We start from the raw sequence: 19,586 nt of genomic DNA on the forward strand, positions 1-19,586 counted from the left end.
GGAGAGTGATCCAGCAGATGGAAGATATCTCTATCTTTCCCTCTCTCCCTGTTACTTTCAAATAAATAAATCTTAAGATTTTTTCTTAAAAACAGGACTTTCAGATAATGATTTGGATAAATCAGATCCTATAAATAAACTATGTTGTGAGAATTACAAACTGACATTTTAATACTTTTCTCACAGAAATAAGAGACATTTAACAGTATTTCATAGACCTTGGAAGGGATTCTCTTAAGTTGGGATCACTTGTACCACTAGGTGGTAATTATGTACCAGTGAACCATTAACAATCATGGTTAAAAGCAAAGAGAAAATAAAGACTAGTGCAGGCCGGCGCCATGGCTTAACAAGCTAATCCTCTGCCTTGCGGTGCCGGCACACCGGGTTCTAGTCCCAGTCGGGGCGCTGGATTCTGTCCCGGTTGCCCCTCTTCCAGGCCAGCTCTCTGCTATGGCCCGGGAAGGCAGTGGAGGATGGCCCAAGTGCTTGGGCCCTGCACCCGCATGGGAGACCAGGAGAAGCACCTGGCTCCTGGGTTTGGATCAGCGCAATGAGCCAGCTGCAGTGGCCATTGGAGGGTGAACCAATGGCAAAAAGGAAGATCTTTCTCTCTGTCTCTCTCTCTCTCACTATCCACTCTGCCTGTCAAAAAAAATAAATAAATTAAAAAAAAAAAAAAGACTAGTGCATGGCATCAATATGTATAAATTAAAAATATAAAAAAGAGACACAAGGCATACTACCAAATAGTTCTAAAATATACTTTATTTTGCTTTTAGTAACTAGTATAATCAAGCTTATTAATGTATCTATCACTTCACATTAATTATCTTTTTGTGGATGAGGTAGTTACAATACTTAGGATCTACTCTTTTAGTAAATTTCACATATTTATTAGTGCAGCATTGTTACCTAAGTTCAGCATGCTATATGTTGGATTTCCTTACATAATTGAAAATCTTCATCTCTTAACCACTGTCTTCCCATTTGCTCCTCTATCTAGACCCTGGTAACTACCACTCTACTTTTTTTTTTTTTTGACAGGCAGAGTGGATGGTGAGAGAGAGAGACAGAGAGGAAGGTCTTCCTTTTTGCCATTGGTTCACCCTCCAATGGCCGCTGAGGCCGGCTCATCGCGCTGATCCGAAGCCAGGAGCCAGGTGCTTCTCCTGGTCTCCCATGCAGGTGCAGGGCCCAAGGATTTGGGCCATCCTCCACTGCCTTCCCGGGCCATAGCAGAGAGCTGGCCTGGAAGAGGGGCAACCGGGACAGGATCGGTGCCCCGACCGGGACTAGAACCCGGTGTGCCGGCGCCGCAAGGCGGAGGATTAGCCTGTTAAGCCATGGCGCCGGCCTCTACTTCTTATCTGTTTGACTATTTTAGATTTCATATAAAGGTGGGATCATACAGTATTTGTCTGTGTCTGGCTGATTTTACTTAGCAGAATGTTCTCTAGGTCAATCCATGTTGTCACACAGTAAAAGAAATGAGAATAGAAACTATTTATGTTATCCAACTTTCAAGTGGTAAGAAAAACACTTAACAGTTAGTTACCTGCGTTTACTGGGAATCACTCCAACTTCATCACTTTCACCATCTGGTGTAACCTGCCTGGCTTGCCACCATTCGTCATCGGAAGCATTAATGACATGGAGGATATCTCCAAATTTGAAGTTCAATCCCTGACTTGGAAGGCCACTGTCTTTAGTCTTGTCATAATCAAAAAGGGCTCTAGATGCAGAAGAAAAAAAGTCCACGATTATTTGTTATGATATTAACCAATATTAAATAAACATGAGATTCTAAAAGTATGTATCATTGGATAAACAATATGCTGTAGTAGGAAAATAATGCCAAGTTCAACTTTGTACTATATGAGTATACAAGAAGACAATGAGACATAAAAGAAACAGCAAAATACAGACTATTTTGTAATTACATATATTACCTAGTTTCTTTCAATACTGGAGGACAGATCATTTTTTTTCCTTTAAAAAAAGATTATTTATTTGGAAGACGGAGGACAGAGGAGGAGGGAGATGGAGAGATAAATGGGAGGTTGGTGGGGGAGAGGAAGAAGGAGGAGGAGGAGGGCAGGCTAATCCTCCACCTTGCGGTGCCGGCACACTGGGTTCTAGTCCCGGTTGGGGCATCGGATTCTGTCCCGGTTGCCCCTCTTCCAGTCCAGCTCTCTGCTATGGCCCGGGAGTGCAGTGGAGGATGGCCCAAGTGCTTGGGCCCTGCACCTGCATGGGAGACCAGGAGAAGCACCTGGCTCCTGTGTTCAGATCAGCGCAGTGCGCCGGCCGCAGCGGCCATTGGAGGGTGAACCAATGGCAAAAAGGAAGACCTTCCTCTCTGTCTCTCTCTCTCACCATCCACTCTGCCTGTCAAAAAATAAAAAAAATAAAAAAAAAAAATAAAAAAAAATGGAGGAGGAGGAGGAGGAGGAAAGAGAGAGAGAGAGAGAGAGAGAGATCTTCCATTAGCTGATTCTCTTCCCAAATGGTGACAGTAGCTAGCCCAAAGCCAGGAGCCAAGACTCTATCCTGATCTCCCATGTGGATGGCTGGGGCCATCTTCTGCTGCCTTCCAAGATGCAATATCAGGGAGTGGGATTGGAAGCAGACCAGCCAGAACTTGAATGCTGGTGTGGCAAGCAGGTGAGTGCTTAACTTATTGCATCACAATGTGGGCTGTTTCTTTTTAAATTCGACAGCTAGAAATGTAAAAACAGCATATGTGGCTTATATAATGTTTCCATTAGATGAATTAGCAAGTGCTTTGGAATCAGAATGATACAAGTTTGGGTGCTAGGTCCACTACTTATTGCAGTTTTGTTTTAATTTCTGTGTCCTTTTTACTTTGGGCAGTTTATCTGATTCTCTTCAGTCCTTTCTCATCTATCAAATGGGGATAATAAAACTACCTTGTAGGGTTGTTTTGAGGATTAATTCAGATTTTGTAGAATGTGTAGGAGAAATTTAAAAAACACTTTTCAAGCAATCCAGGGGCAACCTATAATGGATTCTAAAATGAAGACAAACCTAGAAAGTTGCTCTTAATAAACCAAAGGTAAACAAGAACACTGTTAAAGTAAACATTGAGAGGTTCTTTTTTTTACTTTGACTAGATACTTCAGAAAAAGAAATTCCATGGGCCAGCGCCGTGGCTCACTAGGCTAATCCTCCACCTGTGGCGCCGGCACCCAGGGTTTTAGTCCCGGTTGGGGCGCTGGATTCTGTCCTAGTCGCTCCTCTTCCAGGCCAGCTCTCTGCTGTGGCCCGGGAAGGCAGTGGAGGATGGCCCAGGTCCTTGGGCCCTGCACCTGCATGGGAGACCAGGAGGAAGCACCTGGCTCCTGGCTTCAGATAGGCGCAGTGTGCCGGCCGCAACGTGCCGGCCATAGTGGCCATTTAGGGGTGAACCAACGGAAAAAGGAAGACCTTTTTCTCTCTAACTCTGCCTGTTAAAAAAAAAAAAAAAAAAAATCCTGGTAGATTTGGTTAGTTGTGGACTGTAAAACTTAGACTGACATAGTGTTTATTCTGCCAGTTAATTATTCCTTCTATGTATTCACATAACTAGAGTCAATAGGGTTTTCAGAATCAATATCAATGATGAAAATTATTGATGATTTTATCAACTGCCAAATATTTTGGAAAAAATATTTGGTAACTATAAAATGTTAAGTATATTTTAAAATTTGATAGAAAACTGTGTCTATTAAAGTACAGTATTTAAAATAGTTAAATTGTTAAGTCCAAATAAGTTCATTAGAGAGTACAGGAAGGGATCTCAGCAATTACTTTTTTTTTTGCTTTAAATTTTTTTTTTATTTGACAGGTAGAGTTATAGACAGTGAGAGAGAGACAGAGAAAGGTCTTCCTTCTATTGGTTCCCTCCCCAAATGGCCGCTACAGCCGGAGCTGTGCCGATCTGAAGCCAGGTGCTTTCTCCTGGTCTCCCATGCGGGTGCAGGAGCCCAAGCACTTGGGCCATCCTCCACTGCCTTCCCGGGCCACAGCAGAGAGCTGGACTGGAAGAGGAGCAACCGGGACTAGAACCCGGCGCCCATATGGGATGTCGGCGCTGCAGGCGGAGGATTAACCAAGTGAGCCAAGGCGCTGGCCCTAGCAATTACTTATAATGTAATTTATTCATTCATTTATCCTAACTCAGCAACTGGAAATTAGAACAAAAATCGTATTCGTTTTCATGCTACCCAACTTTTTTTTTTTTATGATTTATTTATTTGAAAGTCAGAGTTATAGAGAGGCAGAGGCAGAGAGAGATCTTTCATCCACTGGTTCACTCCACAAATGGCTAAAACAGCCAGAGCTGGGCCAATCCAAACCAGGAGCCAGGAGCTTCTTCCAGCTCACTCACGCAGGTGCAGGTGCCCAACCACTTGGGCCATCTTTTACTGCTTTCCCGGGGCATAACAGAGAGCTGGACTGGAAGTAGAGCAGCTAGGTCTTGAACCAGTGCCCATATGGGATGCCGGTGCTGCAGGTAGCGACGTTACCACAGCACTGGCCCTCACGCTATGCAACTTTTAAGAAATCATCTCTTTGGGCCAGTGTTGTGGCACTGGAGGATAAAGCTGCATTTATATGGGTGCTGATTCATGTCCTGGCTACCCCCTTTCCCATCCAGCTCCCTGCTAATTGCCCGAGAAAAGCAGTGGAAAGTGTAACTGCCTGGGCCTCTGCCACTCTTGTGGAAGACCTGGATGGAGCTCCTGGCTCCTGGTTTCAACCTGGCCCAACCCTGGCTGTTGCAGCCATCTGGGGAGTGAACTAGGGATTGGAATTTCTTTTTCTCTTTCAAATAAATACATTTGATGGCTAAGTGAATTAATTAGTAGTCAATGGCTTTTTTTTTTTTTTTTTTTGACAGGCAGAGTTAGACAGTGAGAGAGAGACAGAGAGAGAGAAAGGTCTTCTTTTTTCCGTTGATTCACCCCCCAAGTGGCTGCTATGGCCGGGGCGTTGCGGCCGATGCGCTGTGCCGAACTGAAGCCGGAGCCAGGTGCTTCCTTCTGGTCTCCCATGAGGGTGCAGGGCCCAAGGACCTGGGCCATCCTCCACTGCTTTCCTGGGCCACAGCAGAGAGCTGGACTGGAAGAGGAGCAACTGGGACAGAATCTGGCACCCCAACTGGGACTAGAACCCAGGGTGCCGCTGTCAGTGGCTTTAAAATGTGTTCTTTAATGTCTTCCAAGTTGATGGTGTGAAGTATGGTTGGGGAATCAAAATTGGGAAGGCTCATTTAAACATATATTAAAACATATAGAAGACTATAAATACATGGATACAAACGAATATAACATAAAAGTAACTTAGAGGTAGAATGTCAAAAGAAATACAAAAATATCTCAACATTTTTATATCATAAATCTATCTTTTGAATAAAAAAATGTAATATTAACTATATGATGAACAAAGAACAAAAGAAAACAAATCATAATCTCTGTTCTTTGTGTCAGCATTTTAACTTAATGTTTGATTCACATACACACAAAAAGAACCCACAGAATAGGTTATGAGTTAATAAAGCTAATATAAAGACCACTTGTTAACTACTATCCAACTTAAGGCTGTACACAAAATCTTTTTCAGCAATTTACAATCATCTTGTAGTTTTCAATGACCCTCAGTTCAGAAGTTAATCATTATTAGCAGTTAAATGTCATTGTGAATACAGTATTTTTTTTTTTTTTTAATTCTCATCCTCTGTTGGTTTGGTTTTATCATATATGTGTGGATGACTAAGCAGTATAATGTATAGTTTTGCATGTTTCAGAGCTTTATCAAAAGATATACTGTATGAGTTTGGCACATGTTTCCTCAAACTACCCCTAAGAGTAAAACTAAACACTTGCCATGGGACTCCAAATCCCAGTAAGTTGGCAGGTACCAATGCCATCTTACTAAAGTGATCAGTTTAAGTTCATAACTAATCGTAAAGATAGGATTAAGTGTCAAAGGGATCACATAAGTAAGACCAAGTGTCTGCTAATAATAACTGATAGAATTAAAAAGGAGAGAATGATCCAAAATGGGAAGCAGGGCACACAGCAGACTCATAGAAAGACAAATGCCCTAAACAGCACTCTGGCCTCAGAATTAGCCCTTAAGGCCTTAATGATCTGCCTAAAAAGCCTATGATAGCATTTCAGGCATGGAAAGCCAAGACACTGTGGCAAAAAATGACCTACATGAAAAATCTCTGTGAGTGAGATCCTGGTGGAAAGGGGCCATCAAAGAAGGAGGTACCTTTCTCTGAAGGGAGGAGAGAACTTCCACTTTGATTATGGTCCTGTCTAAATAAGGTTGGAGATTGTGGACTTAAGAGGCTTTCATAGCCTTGGCAGCTCATGACAAAAGCCTCAGGTGATCCCTGATGTCATAAATAAGAGTGTCAGTTGTTAAATCAACAACAGGAGTCACTGTGCACTTGCTTCCCATGTAGAATTAATGGTAAAACTAGTCTTCAAACAGTACTTTATACTTTGTGTGTCTGTGTGGGTGCAAACTGTTGAAAACTTAGTACAGAGTTGATCTTCTGTATATAAAGATAATTAAAAATGAATCTTGATGAAGAATGGGATGGGAGAGGGAGTAGGAGGTGGGATGGTTTGAGGGTGGGAGGGCAGGTGTTGGGGGAAGAACTGCTATAATCCAAAAGTTGTACTTATGAAATTTATATTTATAAAATAAAAGCTGTCTATAAAAAAAAGATACTGTATGTAGTCCTGTAGCTTTTTTTAACTTTTGAAAACAAAAATATATCAACTAAAAAGAACCGTAAGATTTGTGGTTAACTATAGCAGATTGGCTTTGTGTCTACTTTCTCTCCTCTGAAACTTATTAAAATAGTAAGAAATAAAACAAATGAGAGAACAGGAAAAAAAATTTAATATATTTTTAGATACAGTAATTAAACTAAGCAGTCTGAAGGAAGCTATAACTAAGATGCCTGAAGAAAGGGATAGTATTACAAGGTTTATTTCATAAGAACTTCAGAAACATTTGTCTTTCTCTGCTGTGGAGTCTGCACCTTCCCTTTGGGTTCAGACAACAAAGTTCCCTGCCAAGGCCTCTGCAAGCTGACTCCCTAGTGCTTCACCTGGCCTCTCACCCAGACTCCGTGCTGGATGTAATGTTCTGTATGGATTTATGAATGAGTGAGATAAATCAACTCAGCTTGTCCCAAATGGTGATGGCACAGAGTGATGCCGCGGGGACAGCCTTCAGATGATCAAGGTGGACTCCTAGTACATGTTTTCCACTCCCAGAAGAAGAAATTAAAGCTCTTCACAGCTCTATATACTAAACTGATCTTCTGTATATAAAGAGAATTGAAAATGAATCTTGATGTGAATGGAAGGGGAGAGGGAGCGGGAAAGGGGAGGATTGTGGGTGGGAGGGAAGTTGTGGGAGGGGGGAAGCCATTGTAACCCATAAGCTGTACTTTGGAAATTTATATTCATTAAATAAAAGTTTAATAAATGGAAAAAAAAACAGAAATTTCAAGGGGGAAAAAAAAAAGCTCTTCACAGCTCAAATCTGATCCCATTCTCTTTTCAGCCAACGTTCTTTCTCTTCTTCACCTAGACAGCCCCTACTCATACTTCATAGAGTTATATTTGCTGGGACAGTTCAAATTTTCCTTCCTCATTCATTCATTCACTCATTCATTCATTCATTTGAAAGTCAGAGCTACAGAGAGGGAGAGAGAGAGAAAGAGAGGCAGAGAGAGAGAGAGGTCCTCCATCTGCTGGTTCACTCCCCAACTGGCCACAGCGGCTGGAGCTAAGCTAATCTGAAGCCAGGAGCCTCTTCCAGGTCTCCCACGTCGGGCAGGGGCCCAAGGACTTGGGCCATCTTCCACTGCCTTCCCAGGCCACAGCAGAGAGGTGGCTCAGAAGTGAAGCAGGTGGGTCTCAAACCAGCACTCATATGGGATGCTGGCATTGTAGGCAGTGGCCCTACCTACCGTGCCACAGCGCCAGCCCCTCGAATTCTCCTTTGAGAGATTCTCATTGCCCCTGTAGCCCTCTTCACAGTATTCACCACAATCAGAACCTCACCTCTGTTGATAGAGACACAGATTCCCAGTAGGTAGACAGGGAAAAGGGGATCCCTTGCCATCATCTGGAGCCAAGTCTCAGGGGACTTGAGAGAAGTCAAACAACTGGCTTCTATGAAGGATTTCTGTGATTGGAGGCTTAATTTTCAACTAACAATAGAAACTCACTTTTCAATGCCTCTCCCAGACCAACTGAAAGAACTTCCCATTTTGCAGCCTACAGTACTATTTCCCTCTTCATGTCTACTTGCATTAACTTTTTTTTTGACAGGCAGAGTGGACAGTGAGAGAGAGAGAGACAGAGAGAAAGGTCTTCCTTTGCCGTTGGTTCAGCCTCCAATGGCTGCCGCAGCCAGCGCGCTGCGGCCGGCACATCACGCTGATCCGAAGCCAGGAGCCAGGTGCTTATCCTGGTCTCCCATGGGGTGCAGGGCCCAAGAACTTGGGCCATCCTCCACTGCACTCCCGGGCCATAGCAGAGAGCTGGACTGGAAGAGGGGTAACGGGGATAGAATCTGGCGCCCCGACCGGGACTAGAACCCGGTGTGCCGGCGCTGCAGGCGGAGGATTAGCCTGTTGAGCCACGGTGCTGGCCATTGCATTAACTTTTAAGTCATAAGGACTAGGCCTCATCTAGCATATGGTAGGTGGATGCTTACAAAATACAGAAAATTTTGGGGGTAGAAAAAAATGAATAAGCAATTTCTTTCCCTCTACCTTTGAAGTCTTTTTACTTATTGTTTTATTTCTTTTTTTTTAAAAAAAGATTTCATTTATTTATTTGAGAAGCAGAGCTACAGATAGAGAGAGAGAAGACAAAGAGAAAGGTCTTTCACCTGTTGGTTCACTCCCCAAATGGCTGCAATGGTCAGAGCTGGGCCCATCTGAAGCCAGGATCCAGGAGCTTCTATGCGGGTGCACAGATTCAAGCAACTGGGCAATTTCCACTGCTTTCCCAGGACATAGCAGAGAGCTGGATCTATGCAGGTGCACAGATTCAAGCAACTGGGCAATTTCCACTGCTTTCCCAGGACATATCAGAGAGCTGGATATGAAGAGGAACATCTGGGACACGAACCAGCACCCATATGGGATACTGGTGCCACAGGCAGAATCTGAGCCTACTATAGCATAGCGCCAGACCCTACTTATTGTCTTCTATGACTACAAAGCTCTTCTCTTGAAATTCATGCCTTATTATTATAATTTGTCTAATTATCAAAAAATTCTAAAAATGCTCATGAATTAGAGGTATACAGTACTAAGACAGAGATAAGTTACTGAAAACAAGATGATACTGTATATATAATATATATATAAAAAATGTACTTTTCATGAACTATCTTAAATTCCCTTGTATTCAAGGATTTCAAAATTTTCTGAATTAAAAGAAACTTCTCTTTTAATTTCACTTTTCAAGAACTTTTTGAAGTAGCTTTGTAGCATTTGACCTTCTAGGCCACTTTTTCTGGCCTTAATCCCCAAAACCTCCAGAGGTTTGGTATCCAGAGAAAATGAAATTGAGAAACTCTAATTCTGGAACTTGGTGGAAGAGGGAGAAGTTGCTAGACTGAAATCAGATGGATGAAAAGAAAAATTACATATTGGAAATGGAAATTCTAGCAATCTTGCTAATAGTGCTGGCAGGAGATTAAGGATTCTTCTTTTTCTCTAGATTCTGTAATGGGATATCAAAGAAAAGAATGACATGAGGCAGGAGAGGGGAATGAAAAGAGTTGATATATTCTGCCTCCTCCACCCATTATTTTCTAGCTAAATCCTGTAGCTTTATTCTCTAATCATAAGGACAGAGGGGTGGTGTTGTGGTGCAGTGGGTTAAGCAGTCGTCTGTGACACTGGCATATCATATGAGCAAATGTTTGAGTCCCAGATGCTCTGCTTCTGATCCAGCTCCCTGCTAAGGCACCTGGGAAAGCAGAAGATGGCCTGAGTGCTTGGGCCCCTGCACCCATGTGAGGGATTCAGAGGGAATTCTAGGCTCCTGACTTCAGCCTGGCGCAGCCATGGCCACTAGGGTCATTTGGGAAGAACTAACAGATGGAAGATTTGTCTTTCTGTGTCTGTCTCTCTCCCTCCATCTCTCTCTATCTCTAACTCTGCCTTTCAAACAAACAAATAAATCTTCAGGAAAAAAAAAAAAGATGGAAAACAAGGATTATTGAATATTTAAAGAATATTTCACATGTAAAAAGGAAATAAGCTAACTAGAAAAAATAGAAAGCAGAGAATCCAAGAAACAGAGGAAAACTCAAGAGAAATCTATTGAAATAAAAGGAAGATGACAAAAAATAAAAGAAAAAAGGAAAGAAAAATCAGATAATCACCTCTTGGAAAATAAAATAGGAATCATCTCCTCTTTTCATATCCCCAATTCTCTACTGAGGAGAGGGCAGAATAAACTCTTACTCAGACATGTTAAGTCTCAAAAAAACACTTCCCATATACCCGTTACTCAGGAATTTAATGGAAGATGTGTTCTAGCAAAGGAAACATAAACTGAGAAGAAAATGTGGCATCTAGGAAACAGACTCTGACACAGTAGAGAGTCAAAGGGAAGAGGGTAACAGCAAAGGGATTATCACATCTGAGGGATACACAGAAGAGATACAGACTGCGGCAAAAACCTGAACTGATAGACCATGTGAGTGACCATGTTTTATCATGTGAAAACCAGAGGCCACTGATAGATACTTAGTAATAAGCATATGGAAAATTAAGTAAATGAAGATGTGAGACACGTAAGTCCAAGAAAAATGAAGGGTTGCAGAAGGAAAGCGGCATGGTCATAAGGTACTATTTAGTTATGATATCTATTATTACATAGTGACACGACTGTAAATGCTATTAATTTTATTAACAGTGATAAGGCTACATCTGAGTGACAGGGAAAGGGGCAGGCTGCGTGGTTAGGTATGGAAGATAATCTCATTTAATACTGCATTAAATTCATAACGTCCAAAGTAGATAAAATAGAAACCAACATTATCTGCATGTTTTGAGAATTTTGAAGGTAAACACAAAGGAATCTATCAGAAAACCGGAGGAAAACTGCTTCTAGGGAATGAAACTAGGGATTGGTGAGAAGGTGACACTTTTCTTTATTAGCTTTATGATAATATGACTTGTTTTTAAAGATTTACTTATTTATTTGGGCCAGCGCTGCGGCTCAATAGGCTAATCCTTCGCCTTGCGGCGCCGGCACACTGGGTTCTAGTCCCGGTCGGGGCGCCGGATTCTGTCCCGGCTGCCCCTCTTCCAGGCCAGCTCTCTGCTATGGCCCGAGAAGGCAGTGGAGGATGGCCCAAGTGCTTGGGCCCTGCACCCCATAGGAGACCAGGAGAAGCACCTGGCTCCTGCATTCAGATCAGCGCAGCGCGCCGGCCGTGGTGGCCATTGGAGGGTGAACCAACGGCAAAAGGAAGACCTTTCTCTCTGTCTCTCTCTCTCACTATCCACTCTGCCTGTCTCAAAAAAAAAAAAAAAAAAAAAAAAAAAAGTCCATCTAGGCACATCTTCAATTCAAAGAAAAAGCAGTTTAGAACACAAAAGGGAACTGTAAAATATTAAATATATTCAAATATTAAAAATATTTTTTAAAAAAGATTTACTTATTTATTTGAAAGGCAGAGTTACAGAGAGGCAGAGCTGAAGCAGAGAGAGAGGTCGTCTAGACCTCCAGGTAGATCTAAGTGTTGGACAATATGACATATCAAACTTATAGTCACTACTAAAACATCAATCTAAAAAAAATTCCAGTTGATATTTATTGTATCTTTCTTTATATCATTTTTACTCAAGGGTAAGTTTCATTAATAAAATTACAATAATATTCTACTCTTAAAAGACATACTGTCAGGAAACTAATCATTAAAAAATTTCACAATTTGCAACACATTTTTCTATGGTAAAATTAAGTCATAACAATAAATCTGAAAGAATTTGCATGCATAAGTAATTAAAGTGTTGTCAAAATTAGCAGTAAAAAATTTACCTGACATAGAGAGATCGCTTCTGGCTAGTTCGAAGAGATCCTGACCCTGAACTAATGCTACTATTCATCATCTGCTCCCGTAAGTCATGTATTTTAGCTTCAAAACGACTGTATTCTAAAGGGAGAAAAAGAAAAGTAAATTTATTTATGTTCTTAAAATATTAACTGAAGACAAAGTGTCAAAAATGTAAACTGTTTTAAGATTGAGGAGGTATGCTAGAACCTTAAAATAGTAATCTGCATTTCATCCATCATGAAAAGTAAAAAAAAGTGTACCATAAATTAGAATTAATTGAGCTAGAATTTTCCCATGTGCTATTTTAAGGTTCATATTACATTTAATCAATAAAAAGATAATTTCCATGCATGAGATAGTATTAGCTATCTTACAGTATTGTCTAATTGGAGTAACTTTTAAAATCAGGATTTGTTCTAATTTTTATATTGGAAAAGAAATAATATACCAGATGCTTTGATGACTTTTTCCCCTTGTCTTATATTCTTAAACATAAAACTTATGTAGGGACAATAATAAATGGAAAAATATATCATAAAAATGAGAAATGGAATTTTAGTTCATTTTATCATTAATAAATTGTCAAATTGCCAAAATAAGATTCAAAAGCAATCAGAAATAACATCTATAAACATTTTTATTTAAAACATTTTTCACATAAACACACATATGATTTTGGAAGATGGACTATTTTAAATAATACTATATATTAAAAATGATAATCTATGAATAATAAAAACCTTAAGCATCTTTAAAAAATATTATGTAGTTATACACACTTATCTTTTTCTCTATTTATAACAAATTCTTTTACAGATAGGTCAAATCAAATTTGATTTTCTCTGAGCCAGCCTCAGAGCAAACAAGTTCTGTGGGAGTTTGTACAGTTTAAGATGACGTTAGTTAAGGTAAGTCTGATTATTGTTTACTCTTCCTTCCACCATAGTCATCAAGTTTGACTTATGAACAGTATGATCAAAGAAGCCAAGAATTTATTGAAATACACATTTAAAAGCTCTCATTAATATCAAATGAAATAGTCTATTGTCCTTGAAAGAATATAATAAGAATCTAAACATTAGTAGACTGATTAGTATAATGTATCCCTTGTAACTCAATAATTAATGAATCCATGACAAATCTTTCATATGTGTAGACATAGTTAAGACACAGATAAGCAAATCAAGATATATAAAAATACAAGGTACATCATGAATTTATAATAGTTCCTTTAACTAAAAATTAGGATTACTGGGATTTTAATGTATCTTACATTTATATGTGCTTTATTACATATCAAGAGGCTTGAGTTTTAAGAAACAGGAAAATAACAGAATTGAGTACTGTGTAATGACTTATTTTATATAATTTTACATTCACAATTGTGAATAGTAATGCCAATACTACCACTTATTGCAAACAGTTAGCAAATACCCTATCCTCGCCCCTTTTAAATCCATAGGGTACAGTCCACTAGGGATATAAAGTTGAATTGGAAGTTTCTCCCTGGGTGTAATATTGCCAAAAGGATACACATTTAGGTTCACTTGTTTCTTTTTATTTTCTACTTCAAATTTTCTACTGTTTTAGTAAGTAAGTAAAGCAGTTCCAAAATGAAATCTGTAAAACAAAGCTACTAAAAAAAAGAAAGAAAAGGAAAATAACTCCTGGAGTGCATATTTTGCCCATTTGTTAACACTTTTACTTCCTATAATGGACTGTCTAGGTTTGACACATGCTTCTGATACCTGACTCCAGCAAACTGCTAATGCAGATCTTGGGAGACAGCGGTGATGCCTCAAGTAACTGGGTTTCTGTCCCTATGCTGGAGACCAGGATTGAGTTCCTTGCTCTTGGCTTCAGTCTGGCATGGCTATTGAGAGCATCTGAATGGTGAACCAACCAGCAGATGGGAGCTCTAGTTTGTGCTCTCTCAAAAAATGGATTAATTAAACAATAAAAAAAGAAATGCCTTAAAATAAGAGTCCAGCCTCTATTTTTCTCATCTTATTCCACCTTGGTTATTATGTATATAGTGAAAGAAAGGTTTCTTCTTCTATTTTTAACAATATAAGAAGATACATACACATGCGAATACTTTCATACTTATTCTGTATCATTTTATGTATATGTCACTGTATGTATATATGTACATTTATTATTTTCTTAAATGAACAGCAATATACATTTTCCCACTTCTTGTCCTACTTAAGTGTATTCAGATGTACTCTATTCTGTTTTTACAGCTATATAATCCTTCTGTCTTCAACCATTACCTTTGCTGAAGGTATGTCTTCTACATATTGTGTAGGGTTAGATTTTGCTTTATTAATAAATCTGAAAACTGTTTTAAGATGATTTAAATTTTCTTATGATTGCTGGTTTCTGATCATAGCTTTATCCTTACCACTTTGTGTTACATATAAATACCCCGTGACAGTATACTTTCCCAAAATGCCCACATCCCACATGTGTTTGGACAACCAGAACTTGTCATTCCTCCATCAAAAGGTGGAGTCTTAATTCCCCTTGCCTTCAATCTGAGCTAGTTTTTTTTTTTTTGACTCATCTGGAAGCAAGAAAATATGGTAAAACAGATCCTGTGTGACTTTCAAGGTTAGAGTAAGAAAGGCTTTTGTCTTGCTTATTAAATATTTTTTTTGGATGCTCGTTCTGAGGTAAACTAGAAACCATGCTACAAGTCCAACCATTCTAAAATCATCATGCTACAAGAGGTCACACAACTGTTCTCTGAACCCAAACCTTTCAGTTAGTACTATCAAGCCACAAGACAAGGGGAGTTAAGCCACAACAGACTCTCCAAAGCAGCTTCTAGTTGAGTTCCATTAAGTGGCCCTAGTTGATTCCACATAGAAGAAACTTCTAGTTAAAATCCTGCCTATATTCCTACCCTTGTGAATTTATAAAATGAGTTTTAACTCAGTAGGCTTTGGGATATTTTGTTATAAAGCAACAATAACTATAACACAGTCTCACTGAGTGATTTAAGTTTGTGTGTGTGTGTGTGTGTGTGAGTGAAACTTTATGGAAGTCTGTCCTTCTGTTCTAATGGTCAAGAAAAAAAAAAAAAAAACCACAAAAACATACTATGAACAAATCTCTCCAGATCTGATCTGAAATATTATCCTCTTATACCCAGTTACAAACTTTAATGAAATCAGAAAGTTATACTTTTCTTTTTCTTTCTTTTTTTTTTTAAGAAAAGATTTTTAAAAGGTGTTTGTTTGTTTGAGAGACAGAGTTATAGACAGAGAGAGGGAGAGAGACAGAGAGGTCTTCCATCCCACTGGTTCACTCCCTAGATGGCTACAACAGCCAGAGCTGAGAAGATCCAAAGCCAGGAGCCAGGTGCTTCTTCTGGGTCTTCCACATGGTTACAGGGGCCCAAGGACTTCTATTGCTTTCCCAGACCACAGTAGAGAGCTGGACTAGAAGAGGAGCAGCCGGGACTTGAACCAGCATCCATATGAGATGCTGGCGCTGCTGATGGAGGCTTAGCCTATTAGGCCCCAACGCCAGCCCTATACTTTCATATTATTTTCAAGTTCCCAATTTTACGATAACTGTACTTAATCCAAGTAGTCAGCATATACAGACTTTACATTACACACTCTTCCTCACAGTCATCTTCATCAATGCACACACCAATCCTTATGTCTGATCTTTCCCATCATGTTGAAGTCTGAAGGTTGTTCTTTCCACAAGCAGTGTTTATACAGATATCATCACCCTAATTCTTCACTAATACATTTGACTGAAGCTTTTATGTGAAAATCTGTTTCATTTTTTCATTTTTTTGATTTTTCTTTTACTCTTTGAGTTTGTTCACTTCATTGTTGTTTATAAGCCACTACCAATGAAATTCTTTTTTTTTTATTTCATAAATGTGAATTTACAAAGTGCAACTTTTGTATTGCTGTGGCTTCCCCGCCCAACCTCCCTCCCTCCCGTGGCCCTCCCCTCTCCCTCTCCCATCCCGCCCTTTATTGAGTTTCATTTTCAATTACATGCTCCCCACGTAGGATCTCTGTCCTTAATGTGTTTTACTATGAAACTTAAAAACACTACTAGTCGAACAGTGCCCTATACCTTGTGCGGTTGTGTGAGTGCAGCCTGTTGAAACCAATGAAATCTGATTAACAATTTTATTTCTTTTCTTTAAAAAGGACTTTGAGAGGCTGATGTTGTGGAATAGTGGGTTAAGCCACTGCTTATGATGCTGGCACCCCATATGGGTGGCAGTTTGTGTCCTGCTGCTCCATTTCCAATTCAGCTACCTGCTAATGTGCCTGGGAAAGCAGTGGAGGATGGCCCAGCCCTGGCCACTGTGGCCACTTGAGGAATCAATCAGGAGGTGGAGGATCTCTTTCTCTGTAACTTTCCCTTTCAAATCAATTTTTAAAAAGATTTATTTATTTATTGGAAAGTCAGAGTTACACAAAGAGAGAGAGAGAGAGAGAGAGAGAGAGAGAGGTCTTCCATCCGATGGCTCTTTCCCCAACTGGCCGCAATGGCCAGAGCTGCACCAAATTGGAGCCAGGAGCTTCTTTCGGGTCTCCCACGTAGGTGCAGGGGCCCAAGGGCTTGCACCATCTTCTACTGCTTTCCTAGGCCACAGCAGAGAACTGGATTGCAAGTGGAGCTGTTGAGTCTCAAACTGGTGCCATGTGGGATGTCAGCACTTCAAGCCAGGGTGTTAACTCACTGCGCCACAGCACCGGCCCCTCAATTTTTTTCTTTTAAGGGCTTTGAGGGCGAGAAGAAAGGAAAATTCCACAGATTTTTTTCTTTAATTTATTGCAGTATTTCTCAGTACTGATTATCACCTTAGATAAGGTACATGGAAAATCCTTTTGATACATACTTTGAACCTTTTTGTATTACAGAGAAGTTTCCTTGTTTATATATCTTTAATATGTGTTTTATTTCATTGTTTTGGTTCTTTTTAGGAGACTCGTACTACATGCATGTTTAATAGTCCATATCTCATTTTCAAATTCTTTCTTTCTTATATCTATTTATTTAAAGATTGAAGAAATTATAAAATTTTTTCTGGAACCATTTGAGTGTAACTTGTTTCCCTGATGTTTCATCATCTCTGATTACTTTGGCATATAGTTCCCACAACTGTTTTTCCAATACATCCACAAACCCATCAAAATCAGGCAAGTAATATCAACATATTACTATCATCTAATGCTCAAATTCCAATGAAGTTTCACCAATAATGTTATTTATATCCAAAAGAGCCAATTCAAATTCATGTGTTGCATTTAGCTATCATATCTTTTTACTTTCACAATCTTTCCTTGACTTGTGATCTTGATAATGTTGAAAACTCTAAGTTAATTATTTTAGAGACTATCTCTCAACATATCTATTTCTACATGATCAGATTAGGCTACACAACTGTGGCAGGAGTATTACAAAACAGCTCTTACATTCTTCCAAATGAACCCTATCAAGTGGTATACAATTATGATTTGTGCCATCATTAATATTATTAACTTTAATTACTTGACAAAGGTGCCACATTTTTTACTTAAAATTAATTTTCCCTTTGCAAATATGTTACAACTGTGTACATTTCTCTATTATTATCCAATCTTTAATTAATTTATTTATATTAGTAAGGACTCATGATATTCCAATTTACTCAGTAGGCTACTGTCTGGTATTATTATTAATTCGATGCTGAAATTGCTTGGCTTATGAAAGTCTAAGTCTTATTTTGTGTCCTCCTTGAGTACTTCTTGATTTGTGGCACAGGATACTACCGAATAACCAGTGCTTTCCAAGCTGGAACCAGACATCTGTCCCAAAGTCTTGGTAAATTTATTGGGGAATAGTATTTGCAAGGCAGTATCTTAGCACTAGGTTAGCTCACTCCTTCTGGCGTGGCACTGATACCAAGTTCTCTAAGGGACAAGAGTTAGGGGGATGTTAAATATATGTGCATGTGTATAAACAAATAAGAGTATTTCAAAAATTCATGGATAATATTTTGGTGCAAAAAATTTGAAATTCACTCACACAAAGAGTATTCAGAAAGTTCATGGAAAAGGTATATTATGGAAAAAAATACTGCATGGATTTCAAAATTTCTTTATACCAAAATAAACTTCTTTTTTCTTTTGACAGGCAGAGTTAGACAGTGATAGAGACAGAGAGAAAGGTCTTCCTTTACCGTTGGTTCACCCCCCAAATGGCCGCTACGGCTGGCGCACTGCGCCGATCCGAAGCCAGGAGTCAGGTGCTTCCTCCTGGTCTCCCATGCGGGTGCAGGGCCCAAGGACCTGGGCCATCCTCCATTGCCTTCCCGGGCCACAGCAGAGAGCTAGACTGGAAGAGGAGCAACCGGGACAGAATCCGGCACCTCAACTGGGACTAGAACCCGTGTGCCAGCGCCACAGGCCTAAACTTCTTCTTTAATTCCATTTTTCACAGACTTTTGAAGTCCCTTTGTGTACATGTACATACACACTTTATACATAGACATTTAGGCCTTCATAGCTACAGAAATTAAAAAACCCTGAGTTCATACCAATTTCTCCAATTCTAACTCAATATTACAGAATTTAAGTTTTTTCCTCTTTCTATACTTGTAACTCTCTTCTCCAACAGTGAAAATCATAGATAATAATAACTTAACATAAAAACTCACTTCAGCAATCTGTTAGTAACCAATCTTCTGTCTCCACTATCATCCACCTTCCTGACTGTGCTCTGAACACTCCTACGTGTGCCCTCCCCCTTCTGCTTGAGCTGACTTCTCAAAATAGGATGTTACTATGCATAGAAGCCCTTCATATGGTTAAGTCCAATGGGTCACCATGGCTCTCCTTACCTCCCAGACCTGACATGCAGATACATAATAATTTCAGGATTAAAATGATTAGGATGCAGAAAGGAAAGATCTTTTATTATTTTTTAAAAAATTTATTTATTTTAGGCTACTGTTATGGTACAGCAGGTAAAACTACTGCCTGCAATACGAGGACCCCATATGGGCACTGGCTCATGTCTGGGCTGCTCCATTTCTAACCTAGTTCCCTGTTAGTGCGCCTGAGAAAAGCAGCAGATGATGGCCCAAGTGTTTACATTCCTGCATTCATATGGTAGACCAAGATGAAGCTCCAGGTTCCTGGCTTCTGCCTTGTCCAGCCCGGGCTATTGCAATCATCTGGGGAGTGAACCAGTGGATAGAAGACCTCTCTCTCCCTCCCTCTCCCTCTTTCCTTTTCTCTGTAACTCCGCATTTCAAATAAATTAATAAATCTTTTAAAAATATTTATTTTATTTTAAGGCAGAGAGAGAAGGAAGGGGGGCGGTGAGAAAGAGAATGAATGAATTAATCAGAGGGACTTTCTATCTGTTGGTTTACTTTCCAAAGGGGCCAATAGTTGGTCCGGGCCAGGCTGAAGTCAGGAACCAGG

At 39.7% G+C, this 19,586-nt stretch overlaps 1 protein-coding gene across 13 annotated transcripts in view; it reads right to left on the bottom strand.

The window, feature by feature from the left end:
* The window catches only part of DLG1 (discs large MAGUK scaffold protein 1), a 243,260-nt gene that overhangs the window by 29,773 nt on the left and 193,901 nt on the right, over positions 1-19,586 (bottom strand). For all 13 annotated transcript variants that reach the window (XM_062209736.1, XM_062209726.1, XM_062209746.1 and 10 more), the window contains 2 exons: positions 12,114-12,228; positions 1,559-1,735 (listed from right to left, as the gene is read on the bottom strand). In XM_062209736.1, coding sequence (XP_062065720.1) covers positions 1,559-1,735; positions 12,114-12,228 — 292 coding nt within the window. The remainder of the gene's footprint in view (positions 1-1,558; positions 1,736-12,113; positions 12,229-19,586) is intronic.

Source organism: Lepus europaeus, chromosome 2 (genome assembly GCF_033115175.1).
Source record: "Lepus europaeus isolate LE1 chromosome 2, mLepTim1.pri, whole genome shotgun sequence".
In the NCBI taxonomy this organism is placed as follows: Eukaryota; Metazoa; Chordata; class Mammalia; order Lagomorpha; family Leporidae; genus Lepus; species Lepus europaeus.